Source organism: Giraffa tippelskirchi, chromosome 1 (assembly GCF_054371585.1).
Source record: "Giraffa tippelskirchi isolate mGirTip1 chromosome 1, T2T-mGirTip1v1.2.pri, whole genome shotgun sequence".
In the NCBI taxonomy this organism is placed as follows: domain Eukaryota; kingdom Metazoa; phylum Chordata; class Mammalia; order Artiodactyla; family Giraffidae; genus Giraffa; species Giraffa tippelskirchi.
Window position 1 is genome coordinate 144,766,374 of NC_137275.1, and position 18,132 is coordinate 144,784,505.

An 18,132-nucleotide genomic window follows, 5' to 3' on the forward strand; every position below is an offset into this window, starting at 1 on the left:
AGCAGTAAAAGCAGAAAGATTGGACCTGGAAAGTAAAGGCAGATTTTGCCTGATCACATATGCAGAAAGTGTTAAGTGGCAGCAGAAGTGAATCATGGATTTTTTTTTTCTATTTCTGACATCCCCAGAGGTGAAAATGCTAAGTCGCCTTCATCAGTCAAACTTGAATACTGTTATTATAAATTAATAATATAATTTCCCACCTCCGTGAAGCTTTCTCTTTAAAAAAAAAAAAAAGTGGAAATCTGTTATACCAGGAAGTTGGCATGTTCAATTAAGCATGGTAAGTTTCTCTTTTGATTAAATCTGAAATGAACTGAATCATCCCGTCTTAGTCATGGGCCACTAAACCTTCAGTCCCATTTAATTAAGAATCCACAGCAGGTCCCGCCACTTCTGTTACAAACCCACATTTCAAATGAGATTGACAGGCACCAGTTTACAATGTAAAGTTGAGGATTCAAAAAAAAATAGAAGAACACAAGTTAACTGACCATTTGCCAACACATGAGATCCAGGTGACAGGAGAGGATGTGTTTATGTGAAATACTGGCTGCTGCTGCTGCTACTAAGTCGCTGCAGTCATGTCCAACTCTGTGCGACCCCATGGACGACAGCCCACCAGGCTTCCCCGTCCCTGGGATTCTCCAGGCAAGAACACTGGAGTGGGTTGCCATTTCCTTCTCCAGTGCATGAAAGGGAAAAGTGAAAGTGAAGTCGCTCAGTCGTGTCCGACTCTTAGCGACCCCATGGGCTGTAGCCCACCAGGCTCCTCCGTCCATGGGATTTTCCAGGCAAGAGCACTGGAGTGGGGTGCCATTGCCTTCTCCGGAAACACTGGCTACTACAGAATAAATGTTAGCCAGATCTAAAATCTGGTTTTTATATATCAATACAAGTCAGAGTAACCTTTCAACACATATTTGTTGAGCACCTACCATTTGCCAACTGCTGTGAACAAATCAAAACTGCCCAAATGAATACATCAGTGTCACAGACCATTGGCAGAGAGACATACCAGTGTATGAGCTTTGACTCTGAAGACCTCTTTTCTACCCCTTAGCTGGTAGTGGGGCTGGATGCTGGCAAATCTTGGATCTGAAGCCTGCCTCTGTAAAGCAGTTCATTACCCATTTATCTCTTAGATATCCGCAGGGTGAAGGGGTAGGAACAGGGGGGAGACATTCAAATCTTCTATCTGGCAGCCCCTGCCTGGCTCAGAACTCCAAAACAGATCACACAACCTTTTTGTGAATGTTTGTGTGAGCCATCTGTATCTGTGTATCCAGGAGAGAACTGTTCAGAAAATTAAGCTCCTAAAATAATACAACAGTTGACCCAAAATGATGAAGAACAGTAGCTCTCCAGCCATGTCAGCCCCAGCTAAGGTCAGTAAACTGACTCCTTGCCTGAAACATCGTATTTTGCTGTCCGATACCTGCAGCAAGTTTTTTTATGTGTAAAATCCCAACTTTGCCTGAACTTGATTAGATTATCTTTAAAAAAAAAAAAAGCAGAGAGAGTCTTAAAATAGACAGTCATTAACTGTAAACACAATTAGACTTTGGAGATTTAATCTCGACATTAACCAAGGAGAGAGTCTGGTGAGTTTCCTGCAGTGTGTTTCTGGATCCTCCTTTTTCTACTCACCAAAAGAATGTAAATTTCAAATAGTTTTGCATACCGCAAGAACTCCAAGCACCTCACACAAGCACACACACATGCAAGCATGCATGCATGCATGCACACATGCTGTAAGATTCCCTTTGTTGTTTGTGTTAATGTTATCATGTTCAGAAACACTGAGGACCAGTCTACGATGTAAGTACTGGGGGGACAGATGAAGAGAAGCGTCCTTGTCTTGAGGGGCCCACAGGTTAGTTGGAGAGAGAGTGAATAAAACACCTCTGAGGTTCTAGGAGAACTGCCATGATGGCATAGGTATCAGAGTGTTGTGATAGAGAAAGGTACCTAGGTACCTTGCCAGCCCAGGAAAGGGACTCAAGAAAAGCTTCCTGAAAGATGAAATGCCTAAAGCAGAGTCTTTAGAAGCAAATAAACAGAGAGCATTCCGAGTCACAGGGCTTCCCAGGTGGCACAGTGTTAAAGACTCTGCCTGCCAATGCAGGAGACACAAGAGCCACAGGTTTGATCCCTGTGTTGGGAAGATCCCCTGAAGGAGGAAATGCCAACCCACTCCAATATTCTTACCTGAAAAATCCCATGGACAGAGGAGCCTAGCAGGCTACAGTCCATAGGATCCCAAAGAGTTGGACACGACTGAGCAACTGAGCACACATTCCAAGTCATGCAAAGGGTAAGTTAGAAGGATGCAGGCAGTGCGATTAATAGCTGGGAGACCAATTAAGAGATTGTCACCAACATCCAGGCAGGTAAGGTTGGATCCTAAATTGTTCAAAGGTAGACTCAAAAGGACTTGGCAGTTCATTGGATATGAGGGAGAGGAGGACCTCTAAGATGACTGAAAAACCTAGGGAGTGAGGAAATCACCAATGGAAAATACAAGCAGAAGAGCAGATTCCTAGGAAGGAAGATGATATAAGGAACTTTGGGGCACATTGAGTTTAACCATGAGAGGGACTTCCCAGTGAAGATATTCAGAAGTCCATTGGCTGAGGGGACCTGGACCAGAGTTCTGAATGTGGGAATCATCACTAGTCAGGCAGTGGTCCATTGGGTCCCTTGGGAGAATGTGAGGAAGAGGGAGCAAGGAGAAGACCCTGGGGAGTGGTGGCACATATGGGACACATGCGGGGGTCCTTGGACATCGAAGAGGATTCCAAGGAAGGGAATGAGGAATACCAGATGCCACTGAGAGAGCCAGGCAAGTGGAGGTAAAAAGTGGCCGCGGATAGGTTCAGTGGTGAAATGCTGATGAATGGCAATTGCAGAGTTGAGAAGTGACCGAAGGAGCCCTAAGGACGTGGGGGCACCGCACAGACTGACCTTTCCAGAGGTTTGGCCATAAAGAGAAAGCAAGCGACAGCAGTGCCCGTACGATAGCCGGAGTGAGAGAAAGGCTGCCACGTTGAAAGACTTAAGCATGATTGTAGGCTGAGGAGAAAGGGGAGGATTAAAGATGACGGATTAGGCAAAGTCTCTGAAAAGGCAAGAAATTGAGGTAAAGGACAGAATTTCATTCTTTAAGATACCAACTTCTGAAATACATTGGACATTTTCTGAAATATTTAAGAAGGCACCCTATTTCCAGTGATAAGGTGACCCCGTTAGGAGAGATGACAGAACCAGTTCACACCTGGACAGATCTGAGCCTTACTTGTGACTCCAAAGGTCATTCTTACAGAAAATTATTTTTTAAAGCCTTAATAAGGAAATCAGGCTGTTTCATTTCATTCTTTGATGAGTTTGGCCATGGCTTGAGATTATGTAAATTATGTAAATATTCTTATTAATTACAGAAACTAGTCCTATGATTATGCCTGTAAATATACTACAGTTAAATTATGTTAATCATCTTTATTATGTGGTCCATTCACAAAATATTTACTAAAGATGCTTTATAAATTACTTTGTTACAATACTAGTTTAATTTCCATTCATGTCAATGGAACCTTATAATTGGTTTTACATGATGCTTTGCAAAAATTAGAATAACTTGAGGGCTGTATCTCAAAAGTAGATTTAGAATAAATAAGTAAACTCTATGTTCTTATGCAGGACAAGACTTTTATTTTTAATATTTTGCTTTTAAGAATAAAAATCAGGCCAGATCTATTGGATGAATAAGTTGCCCCAGAAGGACAGTTTGTGGAATGCAAGTGGACCTTACTCGTCCAAGCTGCTAGGTAATGTCTGGTATCTTCAAACTTTATTCTCTGAGTTTCCATGCCCTCCGGAGAAGGCCCCCACCATTACAGCATGAATCTTAAGTCCTTGTTTCTTGCCTCTCTGGCTCCAGGTTGTGAACCCTATAAGGGCACCAGATGGATCTTATTATCACATATTGCCTGATTCATAGCACAGGCTTGGTTAATATTTGCAGAGTGGAAGATTGTTTGTGACCTGTACTGACTTGAAAGAAAAGCTCAGACTTCCCAGGCGAGCTAATATAGGGAGAGCTTCAGTATAATTCACTGAGTGCATGAGATGTGCCAAGCATGACTCTAAGACACCTGTGGAGGCATAGAGAAATACACAGATGGCCGAGAGAAGGTCCCTGCCCCCAAGAAGCCTGCCCTCTGGTGGGGAAAGCAGAGAGGCTGGCAGCAAACTGAAATAAGGGCTGTGATGAGTACAAAATGCCCTAAGAGCAGTGGGTAGATTTCCACTTGGGAAGGAGGGCGTGGATATCAGTAGAGAAACTTAGGGTCTGGCCTTCAGTTCAGTTCAGTTCAGTTGCTCAGCCGTGTCTAACTTTTTGTGGCCCCATGGACTGCAGCACGCCAGGCTTCCCTGTCCTTCACTGTCTCGCGTAGTTTGCTCAAACTCATGTCCATTGAGTGGGTGATGCCTTCAATTAGGCCTTGACAAATGAGGAGTATCTTCATACAGAAGGAGGACCCAGAGCTCAGCTTGCCCTACTCTACTCTCTGCTGTGCTCACTGGGCCTCCTCTTCCATCTTCCTCCTCTTCCTTGCAGTGCCCACCTTGGGGACCTGATGGTGGGGAGGCATAGAAGGGGGGCAACTGGGTGCCCCTCTGTAGTCCACTTCTGGAGCATGAACACCTGGCCCACCCTATTTTCTCCTCTTTACTTCAGACAGTTCCTGGGGCTCTATATATGGACCCTTAGCCCTACTGGGGCGCTGGGCTTGGGTGGACCTGAAAGGATATACTTTGGACCGTTAGCCAACAGGAAGCTTGTGAGAACTTCATCAGCTTGCCTGGAAACCACAAACACAAGGATCGACTGAGCCCCACTGGGCGCTGGGGATACGGCAGTGAACAAAACTGATGAAAATTCCTACCCTCATGGAGCTTGACTGCTGATGGGAAGCAGCAGATAATCAATAGCAATAGTGATACAGTGAATGAGGTAGTGGAAAATGCTTTAGAGAAAATAAGCTGGGGGTGGCAAGTGCTGGAGAGAAAAGCTGCACCTTTAAATGGGCTGTTCAGAGCAGCTTCAATGAGAAGGTGACATTTATAAACAAGTATCTGTACTTAATGGTGAAGGACAGGGAAGCCTGGCGTGCTGCCAGGGGTCACAAAGAGTCGGACACAACTGAGCGACTGAACAACAATGAATAACAAATCAGTACTTGAAGGAGTTGAGAGAGTGGAGCCCATGGATCTCTGGGAGAAGAACATTCCAGGTAGAGGGACAGGCAAAGGCCATGGTCCTGAGGTGGAGAGAGCACAGTGTTTTCCAGAACAGCAAGAAGAAGGCCAGGGTGGCTGGTGCAGAGTAAGCTAGGAGAGGGGGAGGGGACAAGGAAGGAGGGTCGAGGTGAGCTTCACTGGACAGAATCTTCCAGGTCATTAGCAAGGCTTCAGTTTTCATTTTTCCCTAAGGATTCCCTGCAGGATTTTGCACAGAGGAGTGAGTGGCATGATCTGACCGCTAATGACCCTGGAATAAGACCAGCCGGGGGGACAGGGAAGACACAGTGGAAGAGAGACTGGCCAGGAGGCCAGAGGATTGTTGCTCGGTGCAGGGAGGTGGGGAGGGAAAAGTGGCAAGGTTCTGAAATACGCTGAAAGTAGAGACCCCAGATTTGCTGATAGATAGCTGATGAGCTAGGAGAAAAAGAGAGGAACCCACAATGATCCCAAGGGTCAGCCTTTGCTCTTTGCCACATCGCTTTCATTGCGTGCTTCTCAGAGTCTCGATGGTCTGGCTGCCTGACCTGAGTCTCTGATTCCAGAAAAAAAAAAAAAAGGATAAACAGGAGGAAAGTTCAGGTGCCCTGTTGCTTTTTAAGCTGCCAGCCAAGCCATAAACTTTAAAGACAGAGACAGGAAAGGCAGAACTGAAAACACAAAAAATAATTTCAAACACACTGAGTTTTCCCTCCTGTTTCATTTTTCCTTTTCTTCTCCCAAACCAAGGTCTGTTTGCCGAGGTGTGTGTGGCCGCTCCCTTTACATCTATAAATCTCTTTGGTCCTGTCTCTTCCATGTTGCTGGGGCTCAGAATGCTCTGTGACAGCCAGGAGCTAATCTCATCTCCAGCCCAAAGCATTCTTGTTGGGCGCTGCTGATGACTTGGTGGGAAGGATGTGAAGGAATTTCCAGGGGCTGTTTTCATTAATCAACGGCAGAACAAAAGTAAAATGCTTTACCTTGGAGAAAACAGAACCTCCAAAGGTGATTTTGCGATGCAGGCAGCTTGGAGCTCCTGTGTTATGGCAGAGAGATCGGTTGAGGATTTTGATGCCAGGTTGTTTTTCCAAAATTTGTTCTTCTTCATAATAAGCCCTTCTGCTTTGATCTTTTCCTCCCATGCATCCCTACCACCCCCTCAACACACACTCCCCTGAGAACACTCAGCTGGTTTTCTTTTGCAAATTTCAGACCAAGCTAAACTATATTAAAACTGCGTACTAGGTTTTGACGTAGGTGCCTCACGATTTGAGCCGAGTTTGCTATTTCTGAGATTTTAAGTATACAAATATCTGTCGCTATATAAAAATATACTTTAAAGGTTCACATGCAACAGCATATATTTTTTAAAGTCGCCTTAAAACATGTTGAAAATCACTCCTTCACTCACATTGAAAAGTGCTCAAAAATGTCTCCTTTATCCCCAGGCACACAGTTACAGTTGTTTTTCTTAGATCTGTCCATGTCAACCCCTATGCCAACGTGGAATCCATGCCTAAAATAGTCAATGAAAGTGGTGCCTTTACGGCCAAGGTCTCTTGCACCAGAGGCTGCTAAGCCTCCATTCTATTTTAAATATCAAGCTTTTCATGTTCAGTAATTTATGGGGTGAAGATCCTGCATTCACTTCCATAATATTAACAACTCTTTCTGAGTAATTGACTGTATGTCAAGGCCATCTCAATACCTGATGTGTCTCAAACCGGTAAGTCTTCCAGCAACTGTTTGAGCTGGGTGTTCTGTTCATTATTGCTATTTTAGAATTCTGAGCCTGAGACACAGAGGAGGCAAAGCCCTGGTGCTTCAGGAAGCTCCTTGGAGCCACCCCAAATCCACTGTGCAACACCAACAGCCCTTCCTGAACTCTGTCCTCACAGGTGATGGGAGAAAGCTGATCACTGTCTTTCCATTTGAAGATCACAAAGGTATCAGAGTCTAAAACACAGAGGGCCTGCTCCCTCACCTTGACCTTCTCAGTTTCAGGGAGATATAAAGTGATCCTTCTAACCAGTTTTGGAACTGACTTTGGAGGAATCACGGAAAGCTAAACACCAATCCAACGAGGCCCCCTGGGATGCTTACACTGTCAGGTCAGATACCGCTAATTGAGAGACGAGAAGATGCCAAGGCTTCTTCTAACGCAGCACAGGGCCGTGTAACCCTTGCCCCTGGGCTGTTTGTTGGGTTTTCTTTTTCCTCTTGTTTACAGAGTTCTCCCAATGCCAGGTGCTGTGGTCAGTCCTTTATAGGTATCTTCTCACTTAAGCCCTGCATTTAACTCAGGAGTCAGTGGTTAGCATCCCTATTTAACAGAAGGGAAAACTGAAACTCAGAAATATTCAGGAATTTATCAACTCTCACCTAGCAGAGCCAGGGAGAGAGCTGGGGCTTAAACCAGGCCTTGCTGCCTCGAAACACATCCATGTGCATGCTAAGTTGCCCAGTTGTGTCTGACTCTTGAGACCCCTTGGACTATAGCTCTCCAGGCTCCTCTGTCCATGGGATTCTCCAGGCAAGAACACTGGAGGAGGTTTGCCATTTCCTCCTCCAGGGGATCTTCCCGACCCAGGGATCAAACCTGCTTCTCTTTATGTCTCCTGCTTTGGCAGGTGGGTTCTTTACCACTGAGCCACCTGGGAATCCCAGATCACATCCCTTTAACCATGATATTGTGCTGTTCCCAACACACACACACACACACACACACACACACACACACACACACACACACACACACACACACACACACACTGCAGGGTGATCTCTCGGCTTGTGGCTTCAGGCTGAACAGGTCCTGAAGATGCCCGGCCTCCTGACCCGCAAACCCAGAGGGCCCCTGTGAGAATCACATTCTGTGCTCAGTCTTGTCCTGCCAGCCTTATCGTCACAGCTTCTCTCAGAAGATGCCCCGGGGCAATCCCAGGGGTGTCCTGAGGCTGGAATGAGGGAGCCCTCCTGGCGAGTCTACTCCAGAACCCTCAAGGAATTCCCCTGTGTGCTAAGTTCTGAAGGTGGGCCTTCCACTGCTGCTTTTCTAGAAACCACTCTCTGAAAAGGGAAAATCCTTTTAGGCCTTGGAGCCACCGTTGTCAGCACCCTCACAGCAGAATGGCAGCCAGGTCCTGCAAACTGGGACAAAAGATCTATTAAAGAAGTAGAAGCGGTGGGTGGATGAGAACTGCTCCCCAGGCAGCCTCTGCCCAAGGGCTGAACCCCAAGAGGAAACAGGTCAGGTCAGTCTGTCCCACTTTTCCGTAACTCAGAAAACCTGAGGTGCTGTGGCAGTGGGAAGAGGGATGCACACAGTCTACAAAACCCCCGCTGGTCTCTGAAAATATTTTGAGAAATCCCAATTCTCGAATCATCTCCTCCCCTCCTCTCCCACTCCTCCTTTAGAGACTTTGGGAAAACCAGCCCTCGAGTGACAGTGGCCAGCCCTGTTCTGAAAGATGTTTCCTGACAGAGGGAGCGGCCACACCCCTCCATGCTGTGGGGTCCCTTTTGTTCTCCTTTGTCTCTGGCATTCATCTGAGCTCTGAAAAGATCCTTGGAACCATACACAACATGTGATTAACTCTCAACGATTTTCTCTGCCATGATTCACGACTTTGGGCTTGACTTGGATTGGTTTATTTCAGGTTTTATTTCCCCAAGCTTCTTTCCTCTTCTGAATGCTCTCTCACTTTATTATTATCTTATGTATAATTTTTAAATAGCCATGGTTGATCATACAGCTGCAGATTGTTCTAAGTTCACAAAGACTGACCCTAGGTCCACAGAGTGGCTTTATTAGTAGAAGCATCATCTTCTATAAAGTTTCAGAACCTTCCTTTTCTTCTTCTTGGCTTTTCAGCAGATGATTTAAGGACTTCTTAGAGTCGTCTTACACAAGTAGTACCCCTCTTTAGGCTTCAGGCTGCCAAATGCTGAGAATCACTCTTCGTTATCCATCTACCTAGTCCCCAAATAAGACTAGACTTGGTAGACAGGAAAGTGTCTTCCAACTATGCTGCCTGGGCAACCTCCAGACAGTCCCAGCTCCCTGCCTTCCTCCTCACCATTGAATTATTTCTTTTTCTCTCCTTTTTCTTTCCATTCTTATTCCCTTTTACCTCTTCCTTCTCCTAGTCCCCAGACTTCTTTCCTTTCCCTCTTTCTTCCCCAAGTTTTCCTTGGAGATTAAATAGAAATAGCTAAATGCAGAATACCCTCCAGCATGGTAAACCCAATGCTGACCTTCACTATCCCTCAAGGGGGCACATCACGTCCATCACTTCGTCCTTCTTCCTCATTTCTTATGAAACCCAGGCCACATACTGACCTACTTTTTTTCTGCGTAATGTTCCTCTTCCTGTTTCCTTGAAGAATGTGGCCAGCGGGACATATTCATTACCTAGACTAAGGGACCTACATCCTAGAGGCTACCTTGTAAAGCAGGCATCTAGATTTAAGGCTAATGGAGCTTTTGAGCAGAAGGAGCTTCTCCTGCATCACCTCCACTATAGAAGTCAGCTGGTCCGTCTCTAGTGTATTGCTTCTGTCGTTCCCAACCAGCCACACAAGTCACCTCTATGACCACTCCCCTGGATTTCCATCCACAGGAGGGGTGGGGTGGGGATGCCAACCTTCCATGTCCCATCCTAAGAGGATGGACTCTCCAGGAGAAATAGTTTGAGATTGATTCGGTTTGGTTGTGGTCTATTCTAGAAAAGTAGCATAAGCTTCCATGCTAATATCCTGCTAGAGAACCAAGCCAACCATAAATGCCTAGTGGGAAAATTGTAGGAGTTACAGTATTTTCAGGGACTCATCTAAATGTAGGCAATCATTAGTTAGTTTAAAATGAGGCTCCTTTGTACCTTGAATAATCCCAGGAGGAAGGGATGGGGGAAAGGGAGCGGTGGGAATCAAGGATTAAAAAAAAAAGAAAAATGTGCTATGTTTCACTAATCTCTATACTTTTGCATGTTTTTTTTTTTCCTGTGCTTGTTGCATGCATTTACGCATTAATTATGTCAGTAATGGAGAAGAAATGAAGCATTACTTTTGTGGTACAGCTGTTTAAAACGATTACTTTGAAAATGGTATTTTTTCCAGAACCTTTCCCTAAGCGTCTCATCACCTACAGACATTACATGCTGTGCTTAGTTGATCATCCTTTGCCCTGAATCCCCAAATGCAATCAGTTGCCTCCTTGATGCTTTCATTGCAGCTGACTCAGCTAGTTCGACTGCAACGCATGCTCCCGACTCCTTTAGAAACTGCAGTGTTAATTAAGATACATGTTTGAAAACAAGAGTCAAATCAAAGGACCCCTGGGCTTGGCTTTCCACAGTCAAAAGCCAATCCTGAGATGAGCATCCAATTTCAGAGAAATGGCCATGCCTCCAGAGCAGTTCTGTGTCTAGACCTGTTTCGGGTCACAGCAACGGAGGGAGTTTTAGTGAGGATTGGTGTTTTTGTGTTTTGTAAGCAATTGGGAGGGAGGGAAGAGGTCCAAGGGAAACCTTTTGTCTGTAACCCAGCAGCTTGAGATTGTCAAGTAGAGAACTGGGCTGAGGGATCCACAAGGTAAGAAAGTACTCTTCATGCAGGTCCTAGGGCCTCTCGGTTGGGCAGAAAGGAGTGGTCACCACTGGACGACACCCTAGCTAAGAAAGCTAGGCACCTGCTTTGCCAGAGCCTCACCATTTGCCAGGAGCCTCTCTCTTTCTCTTCCTTCTCACCCTGTCTCCTTTCCATTACTTTCTCTTGCTTCAGGGAGGTTCAGAGAAAAGGCTTCAATTCTCCACAAGATTGCCAAGAAGAAATGTCAGGTGGATGAGAACGAGAGGCAGAACGGGGCTGCCAATCATGTGGGTGAGTACAGGGAGATGTGCAGCCCCTGCCGTTCGTTCCTGGAGTGCGTGAAGCAGGGGGCAGAGAAGCAGGACCCAGTGTGGGCACCGCAACTCAGTGCAGACACAGAACCCTGTTGCTCAGCCCTTTCTCAGACGTCCGAAAGAGTCCCACTTCCCTTGGTGGGTCCAGGGCATGAACAGACCCAATAGGTCACCTACTCACAGGGAACTTTAAAAAGAGTGAAATGATTCTATGAGGAGCCATATTAAATAAATAAATAATAATGTTAAATAAGAAAAAATTTTAAAATAAATTTATATCACCTCCTAACCATACATCTCCACTGGAGTAGAAAATCACTCCACTTCAGAGGTTGCACAAAAAGAGGACACACAGACCTGTCATTTAATATTTGACAAAAGGTGAGAGTACCCTTTCTGCAGTTCTTGCTTGGTAACCAGATTTTATACCTATGACATCTCCTGCATCACCCCCACCAAATTACTAGATTGTTCACTTGGTTGCTCCTGAACTGAGTGACCAGGTCCCTACAAGATGGCCCTGACTCTCCCTTCTTAAGAATTCAGCAACTAGCCCCGGTCCCTTTTGGTTCACTTTTTCTGAGTTTCTTTGTGACCAGATCGTGACATTTAGTGATCTTATTTTAACCTGGAACATAATGTTCCTCCTCTCCAGTCTGTGACTCTAATGTAGCTCTCAAATTCTAAATTCAGACTAAATTTACCCTAATCTGGATCTATGCAATACACGATGCCCAAGAAACTAAAATTATCTGCAGACAAAATTTAACAGTGTTGCACTCAAAATATATGACATTCCTTGGAAGAGCTTATGTCTCCTCTGTTCTCCTGACTTCTAGCTTCAGGAAAAATCTTTGGCCAAGAAACAGTCAAGATTCTATTGGGTATGGGCGGGGGGTGGGGGGGAACTTAAACTAAAATGTTAGCTCTCACTCCTGGGAAGTCGCTTCTTCTCATGTGTTCATGTCTGTTCGTACACATCTTAACTTCACTTTAGGACCCAGAACCCCATTTTGTTTGGTCATTAAAGGCTGATCCTAAAGTTGTATCAACTCAGCTAACAAACACACAAACACAAATTTAATATTTCCCACGGTACTGAGTATTTTTTAGTTTAAACAACTGAACCAAGCATATTAGGAAAAACAGACAATCACACACAGCAGAACATCATTAGGAAAACACTATTGCTACTAAGAGAAAAGAAGTTGGAGTTTCAGTGGCTTTCCATATTCAAATGTATTTATGCCTCTGTATTCCACAACTGAATACATGAATAAACATAGCATTTCCCTATGACTTCCAAAATTTGGCTCCTTCAAATTCAACAATTTTTATATAACTCTCAAATTATTTCCCAGTAAATTTATCAGTGATAGAAATGTTTAATTTTTCTGAAGTTGCTAGAAATACTCTAATACTTTCTGAGCAGCCTGAGGCTGCCCACATCTGAACCTGGTGAGCTTTCTGGTACTCCTGGTGACCCTGACACTGAACCACACAGCCGAACCCCTAGACTTGACAAGTCCCAAGACTTGACCCAGCTCAGCCAGAGAGCAACCCTTTATATTTCCCTCTCCATGAAATTATGGCAAAAAACCTCAGTGGTGCCTGATCACTGATCACCTGCAGGTGTTCCTCTGAGCCCTGGAAAAAAATCTTCTAGTGCAAATCAGGTGCTATAAAGTGGATCCGAATATTTTATGTTTCTTCTTTGCTCTCTCTGTACCAGGCACTGTGCTGAGAGCTTTAAATTCATTTTCTTATGTAATCTCTACAGGTGTACCCTTTGATAATATTGTTATTAGTCATAGCAGCAGTGGTGGTTCTATTGTCATCATCACCCGAATTTTTTTAGCTGTTGTTTTGGGGTATAGCCGATTAACAAACAATGTTGTGACAGTGTCAGGTAAACAGCAAAAGGATTGAGCCATACATATACATGTATCCATTCTTCCCCAAACTCCTCTCCCATCCAGGCTTTGCATAACATTGAGCAGAGCTCCACATGCTATACAGTAGGTCCTTGTTGGTTATCCATTTTAAATATAGCAATGTGTACATGCCCATCCCAAACTCCCTAACTAACCCTTTTCCCCATCCTTCCCCCAGTCACCATAATTTCATTCTCTAAATCTGCATCACCCCAATTTTACAGATAAGGAAGCTGACTATCAGAGAGGCTAAGTCACATATTAAGGACCCCACAGCTTAAGCAGTAGCATCAGAGTATGAACTCAGGCCTGCCTATGATGCCCAGTGTCCAGAAGTCCCAGTACTCAACCGTTACCTGGGAGTCACTCTAGCCAAATGTTGCCTCTCAGTCAGGAATGACACAGATTTTTACCTCAATTACTTGTTCATCCCCTGCCCTTGCCTGGTCTTCTATAGGATGCCCAAGTGTGGAAGCTCCTAAGTAGTATTCTCCAGGCATTTCGAGAAGGCCAGGTTCCCAGGTTTGCCCTACCCACAGCATCAATGCCCTGGTAGAACTTTCCACTCACTGAGCCTGAGGGAATTAGAGCTAGAAGTATTGGGCGTTGGAGGTCACCCAGTTGATTCCCCTCATCACATAGGTAAGGTTCTGGAGAAATGAGGGATCTTGTCTGAGATGACCACCTTATTCTGTCAGAGCAGAGCCTAGAACTCAAGTCTCCTGAAGCCCAAGCTAATAAATGTCCTTTCTAGAATGTAATTACAGAAGAAAAGATCCTGCCATAAGAAAATATCTGAAGGATGTGGTCATGGGTATAGACAGTAGTGTATAGATTGGGCATGGTTTTGGTTTTAAAATGTCCGTGCTCATGTTCTTGAATGGCAAGTTGGTAAGTTTGCCCAGTCTAGAGAAGGCATACCCCTAGAGTTGATAGGGTACCCAAGGTCAGACATAGGCCAGCAGGGATGCCAGGGAGCTATTAAAGAGAGGAAGAGGGCCGAGTACACTGAAAGCCAGGGGGGCAAAAAAAAATCCTAGACATCTGGCACAACCCAGCCCTGGGTCTTATCACCCCTTGGACACCACTACCTTCTCCCTTGGCCCAACATTTTAGGATGTTCTTCTCAATATAGCTCTTACCCCCACTGACTCCATTTGCTTGCTTTCTGTGTGTCTAAATTTTGTCACAGAAAAAATCGAGCTCCCAAACAGCACCAGCACAGAAGTGGAGATGACACCCTCCAGTGATGCTTCGGAACCGGTACAAAATGGAAATCTCTCCCACAGCATCGAAGCTGCAGAAGCCCAGGTACAGCAGTTTTTCATTGCTCTCCAGGCTGCTGTGTGTGTTGATATTTTAGCATAGCAGCATATACCTGCATTCTCCTTGGAGGCCCCAGCTCCCAGCTCAGAGGACCCCCGAGTCATCCATCCCTGTGTGTACTTCCCAGTACCAGCCATGGCATCACATGCATCAGACTCTTCATTCATCATATAAGTGCACATATTCTCCAAGCCAGGCTTCCCAGGTAGCACTCGTAGTAAAGAACCCACCTGCAATGCAGGAGATGTAAGAGACCCGAGTTCGATCCCTGGCTCGGGAAGATCCCCTGGAGGAAGACACAGTAACCCACTCCAGTGTTCTTGCCTGGAGAATCCCATGGACAGAGGAACCTGATGGGCTATGTTCCATAGCGTTGCACAGAGTCAGACATAACTCAAGTGACTTAGCACACACACACGCATTCTCCAAGCCACGCTGTTTCTCAGGGTGAGATTGGAGGAGTCATGCATCAAATGTCCTGGGGATAAAAATGCAGATCCCTGGTCCATATCCCAGATCCAATGGGAAATAGAACTACTGAGAAGCAGCACCCAGGAATCAGCACTTTTTTCTTTTGAACTTTTTATTTTGTATTGGGGTGTAGCTGATAAACAATGCTGTGATAGTTTCAGGTGAACAGCGAAGGCACTCAGTCATACATTACACACACATCCAAGGGATCATCATTTTAACTCCCATCCCTGGTGATTTTTAACAGATGATAAAGTTTGATCACTGCTTCAGTCTAATCCTCTCTGTGTCTTTAGGGCCATGATTAAGTAACAGAGAAACCACAGCCATCATTCCTTGGTTAACCCCCTTTGGCCATTTTTGTCCCTGCAGTTGAAATTAGTTGGTACTGTGGTCCAGTCCACCCTTTAGTGTTGCAACTATTAGATAGCTGTTTAACCTAATGGCTACAATACTTAACGTTTATACACACTGTGTGTGCGCCATAGCTTCAGTGCTAGGTGCTTTGCCTATACTATCACTTTAAACCTCCCAGATGAAGGTATAGACATTTAGTATCTCTGTTTTATAGGTGAGGAGGCTAAAGCTTAAGATGAAGCAGTTATTCGGGATTACTTGGTTTGTAGCTATTAGAGCTGAGATTTGATCTTGTGTGTGTGTGCTAAGTCGCTTCTTAGCACTGATCCTGCATGTCTGACTCTGCGACGCTATGGACTGTAGCCCATCAGGCTCCTCTGTCCTTGGGGATTGTCCAGGCAAGAATACTGGGACTGTTGCCTTAGGACTGTCTAAAAACAGAATCTGTACTGTTTCCACTGCCTCAGGACCACAGTTGCTCAAAAAAAAAAAATAGGCAGAACTGAAAAGTAGGTGGTGCTTGTTGGATTTCTGGATCTCACCCTCATCAAGTGAATCAGAATTTCTAAGGCATAGAGTCCCAATTTACATTTTAACCAGTCACCCTTGAGTCCATATTTCTCAAACTTTAATGTGTTTAGGAATTTCCTGGAGGATTCTGTTAAAATTCAGGGTCTGGTTTGTCAGGTTCAGAGTGGGGCCCCAAGTCTGCAGCTCTCCTGAGCTCCCAGGTGATTCTGATGTGGCTGGTCTAAGAACCACACTTTTTGAGTAGCATGACCCTAAAATTTGTGACCCACTTCTCTAGACAGAATTTTCCCAATGAGCTGATAATGAAGCCAGACTACAGCAAATCCATTCCAACCCTCTCTTTTCCTTTACATTGGAATGCTGTCTGCAACAGATGAAGTCTGTGCTTGTTAGAAAGACACTTGCCCATCATCGCCTGTTGCCTTTATTCCCTGAAGAAACATGCAAAGAAAGTTTCTTCATTTAAAGGAAAGGATAAAGATGTCAAGCACCTTTTTGTACATGAGTTGGCCATTTGTATGTTGTCTCCTTCAGAAGAATGTCTACTCAGATCCTTCACCCATTTTTTAATCGGGTTATTCATTGTTTGCTATTGAGTTGTAAGAGTTCCTCATTTATTTTGGTTATTAACTCCTTATCAGATATATGACTTGTAGATATTTTCTCCCACTCCATAGGTTGCCTTTTCATTTGTCTACTGTTTGCTTTGCTGTGCTTTTCATGAGGTATACCTATCTTCACATTGTACACCTTAAATAGATGGAATTTTTATTTGTCAGTTACACCTCAGTAAAGCTGCGGGGGGCAGGGGGGGATGGCTAAAGGAAAACAGAGACGTGGCAGCTCCTTCTGCCCTTGTCTCCTCTGCCTCCTAGGCTCTCGCCCTCCTGCCCAGAGCCCCGCGGTCCCTGCGCATTAGCTCAAGGGTGAGCTGGCAGAGCAGCTTATGTCTGCAGCATGTGGCAGAAGGAGGCCGGCCCCAAGAACATCTGGCTGTCCTTGGGGACGCACGGTCACAGGTGTGCAGAGGGCACCCTCATCACTGTGCCTGTCTATCTAGCTGGCAGAGGGACAGCTGTACCCCCCACACGGGAGCACCTTGCTGCAGGGGGTTGACAGAGCCCCAGCCAACCCCTCTCTGAGCAGAGCTGTGTGCCTGGGTCTCATTCAGGGTGACAGGACAGATTTGTGCACCATGCTGATACACTGAGAGCTCAACGGCACTCAGGCCTTCAGAGAGCCACCCCACCAGCTGCCTGCAGGACAGCCTGGCAGTGATTTTCTGAGCCAACATGAGAGAGTTTATCAAACCTTCTTCTGGTTTCCTCATCTGCAATGTACAGATAATCACAGTACCTGCCTCATTCGGGATATTAGGAGAGTTACATGAGATAATATACGTAAAGCACTTAGCACAGAGCTAAATGCTATTATTTATTAGTGCCCATTTTGTTGTTGTTTAGTTGCTAAGTCATGTCCAACTCTTTTGCGACCCTATGGACTGTAGCTCACCAGGCTCCTCTGTTCATGGGATTCTCCAAGCAAGAATACTGAAGTGGGTTGCCATTCCCTTCTCCAGGGGATCTTCCCAACCCAGGGATGGAACCTGTGTCTCCTGCATTGGTGGGTGGATTCTTTACCACTGAGCCACTGGGAAACCCTATGTGCCCATACCTACTATATAAATAGCATCCAAGATGTCCCTTCCCTGTAGATAAAATGTTCATTGTAGCTAAAATGAAAATTATATATAGAAAGAATATATACATATATAATGTTTGAGTATATCCAGGTTATGATAAGCAAACATCTGTAGTAAGTAAATAATTATGACCCAGTATGTCAGATAAAGAGTCTACCTACAGTGCAGGAGACCCAGGTTCAATCCCTGAGTCAGGACGATCTCCTGGAGAAGGAAATGGCAACCCAGTCCAGTATTCTTGTCTGGAGAATTCCATGGACAGAGGACCTGGTGGGCTCCAGTCCATGGGGTCACAAAGAGTCTGACATAACTGGGTGACTTTCACACACATGTCAGGAAAGTATATACACAAAGTGTTCTGGGAGCCTTCCAGAGGAAGACCCAAGCAAGGAAAAGTGCAAAAACTTAAGAGAAGAGGTAATATTTGAGCTGGGCATTGATGAATGAGTAAGAGTTCGTTGCTCAAAAAAGGAGGAGATGACAACATGTTCCCTTAAGAGGGAAATTCACGTTAGTGATTGATGAAATAGCCAGCGAAACTAGAGACTGAAATGTGAGGTGAGGAGGGAGGAGAAATCCACTTGGAAAAGTAAGTTGGGCTGAAATTCTTCCATTGTCGAAT

The 18,132-nt window shown here is 45.1% G+C and overlaps 1 protein-coding gene across 2 annotated transcripts in view; it reads left to right on the top strand.

Annotated features, from left to right (window-relative positions):
• Positions 1–18,132, top strand: part of SLC24A2 (solute carrier family 24 member 2) — a 264,631-nt gene that overhangs the window by 208,851 nt on the left and 37,648 nt on the right. For both annotated transcript variants that reach the window (XM_081498800.1, XM_081498811.1), the window contains 2 exons: positions 11,068–11,166; positions 14,316–14,434. In XM_081498800.1, the coding sequence (XP_081354926.1) occupies positions 11,068–11,166; positions 14,316–14,434 (218 nt within the window). The remainder of the gene's footprint in view (positions 1–11,067; positions 11,167–14,315; positions 14,435–18,132) is intronic.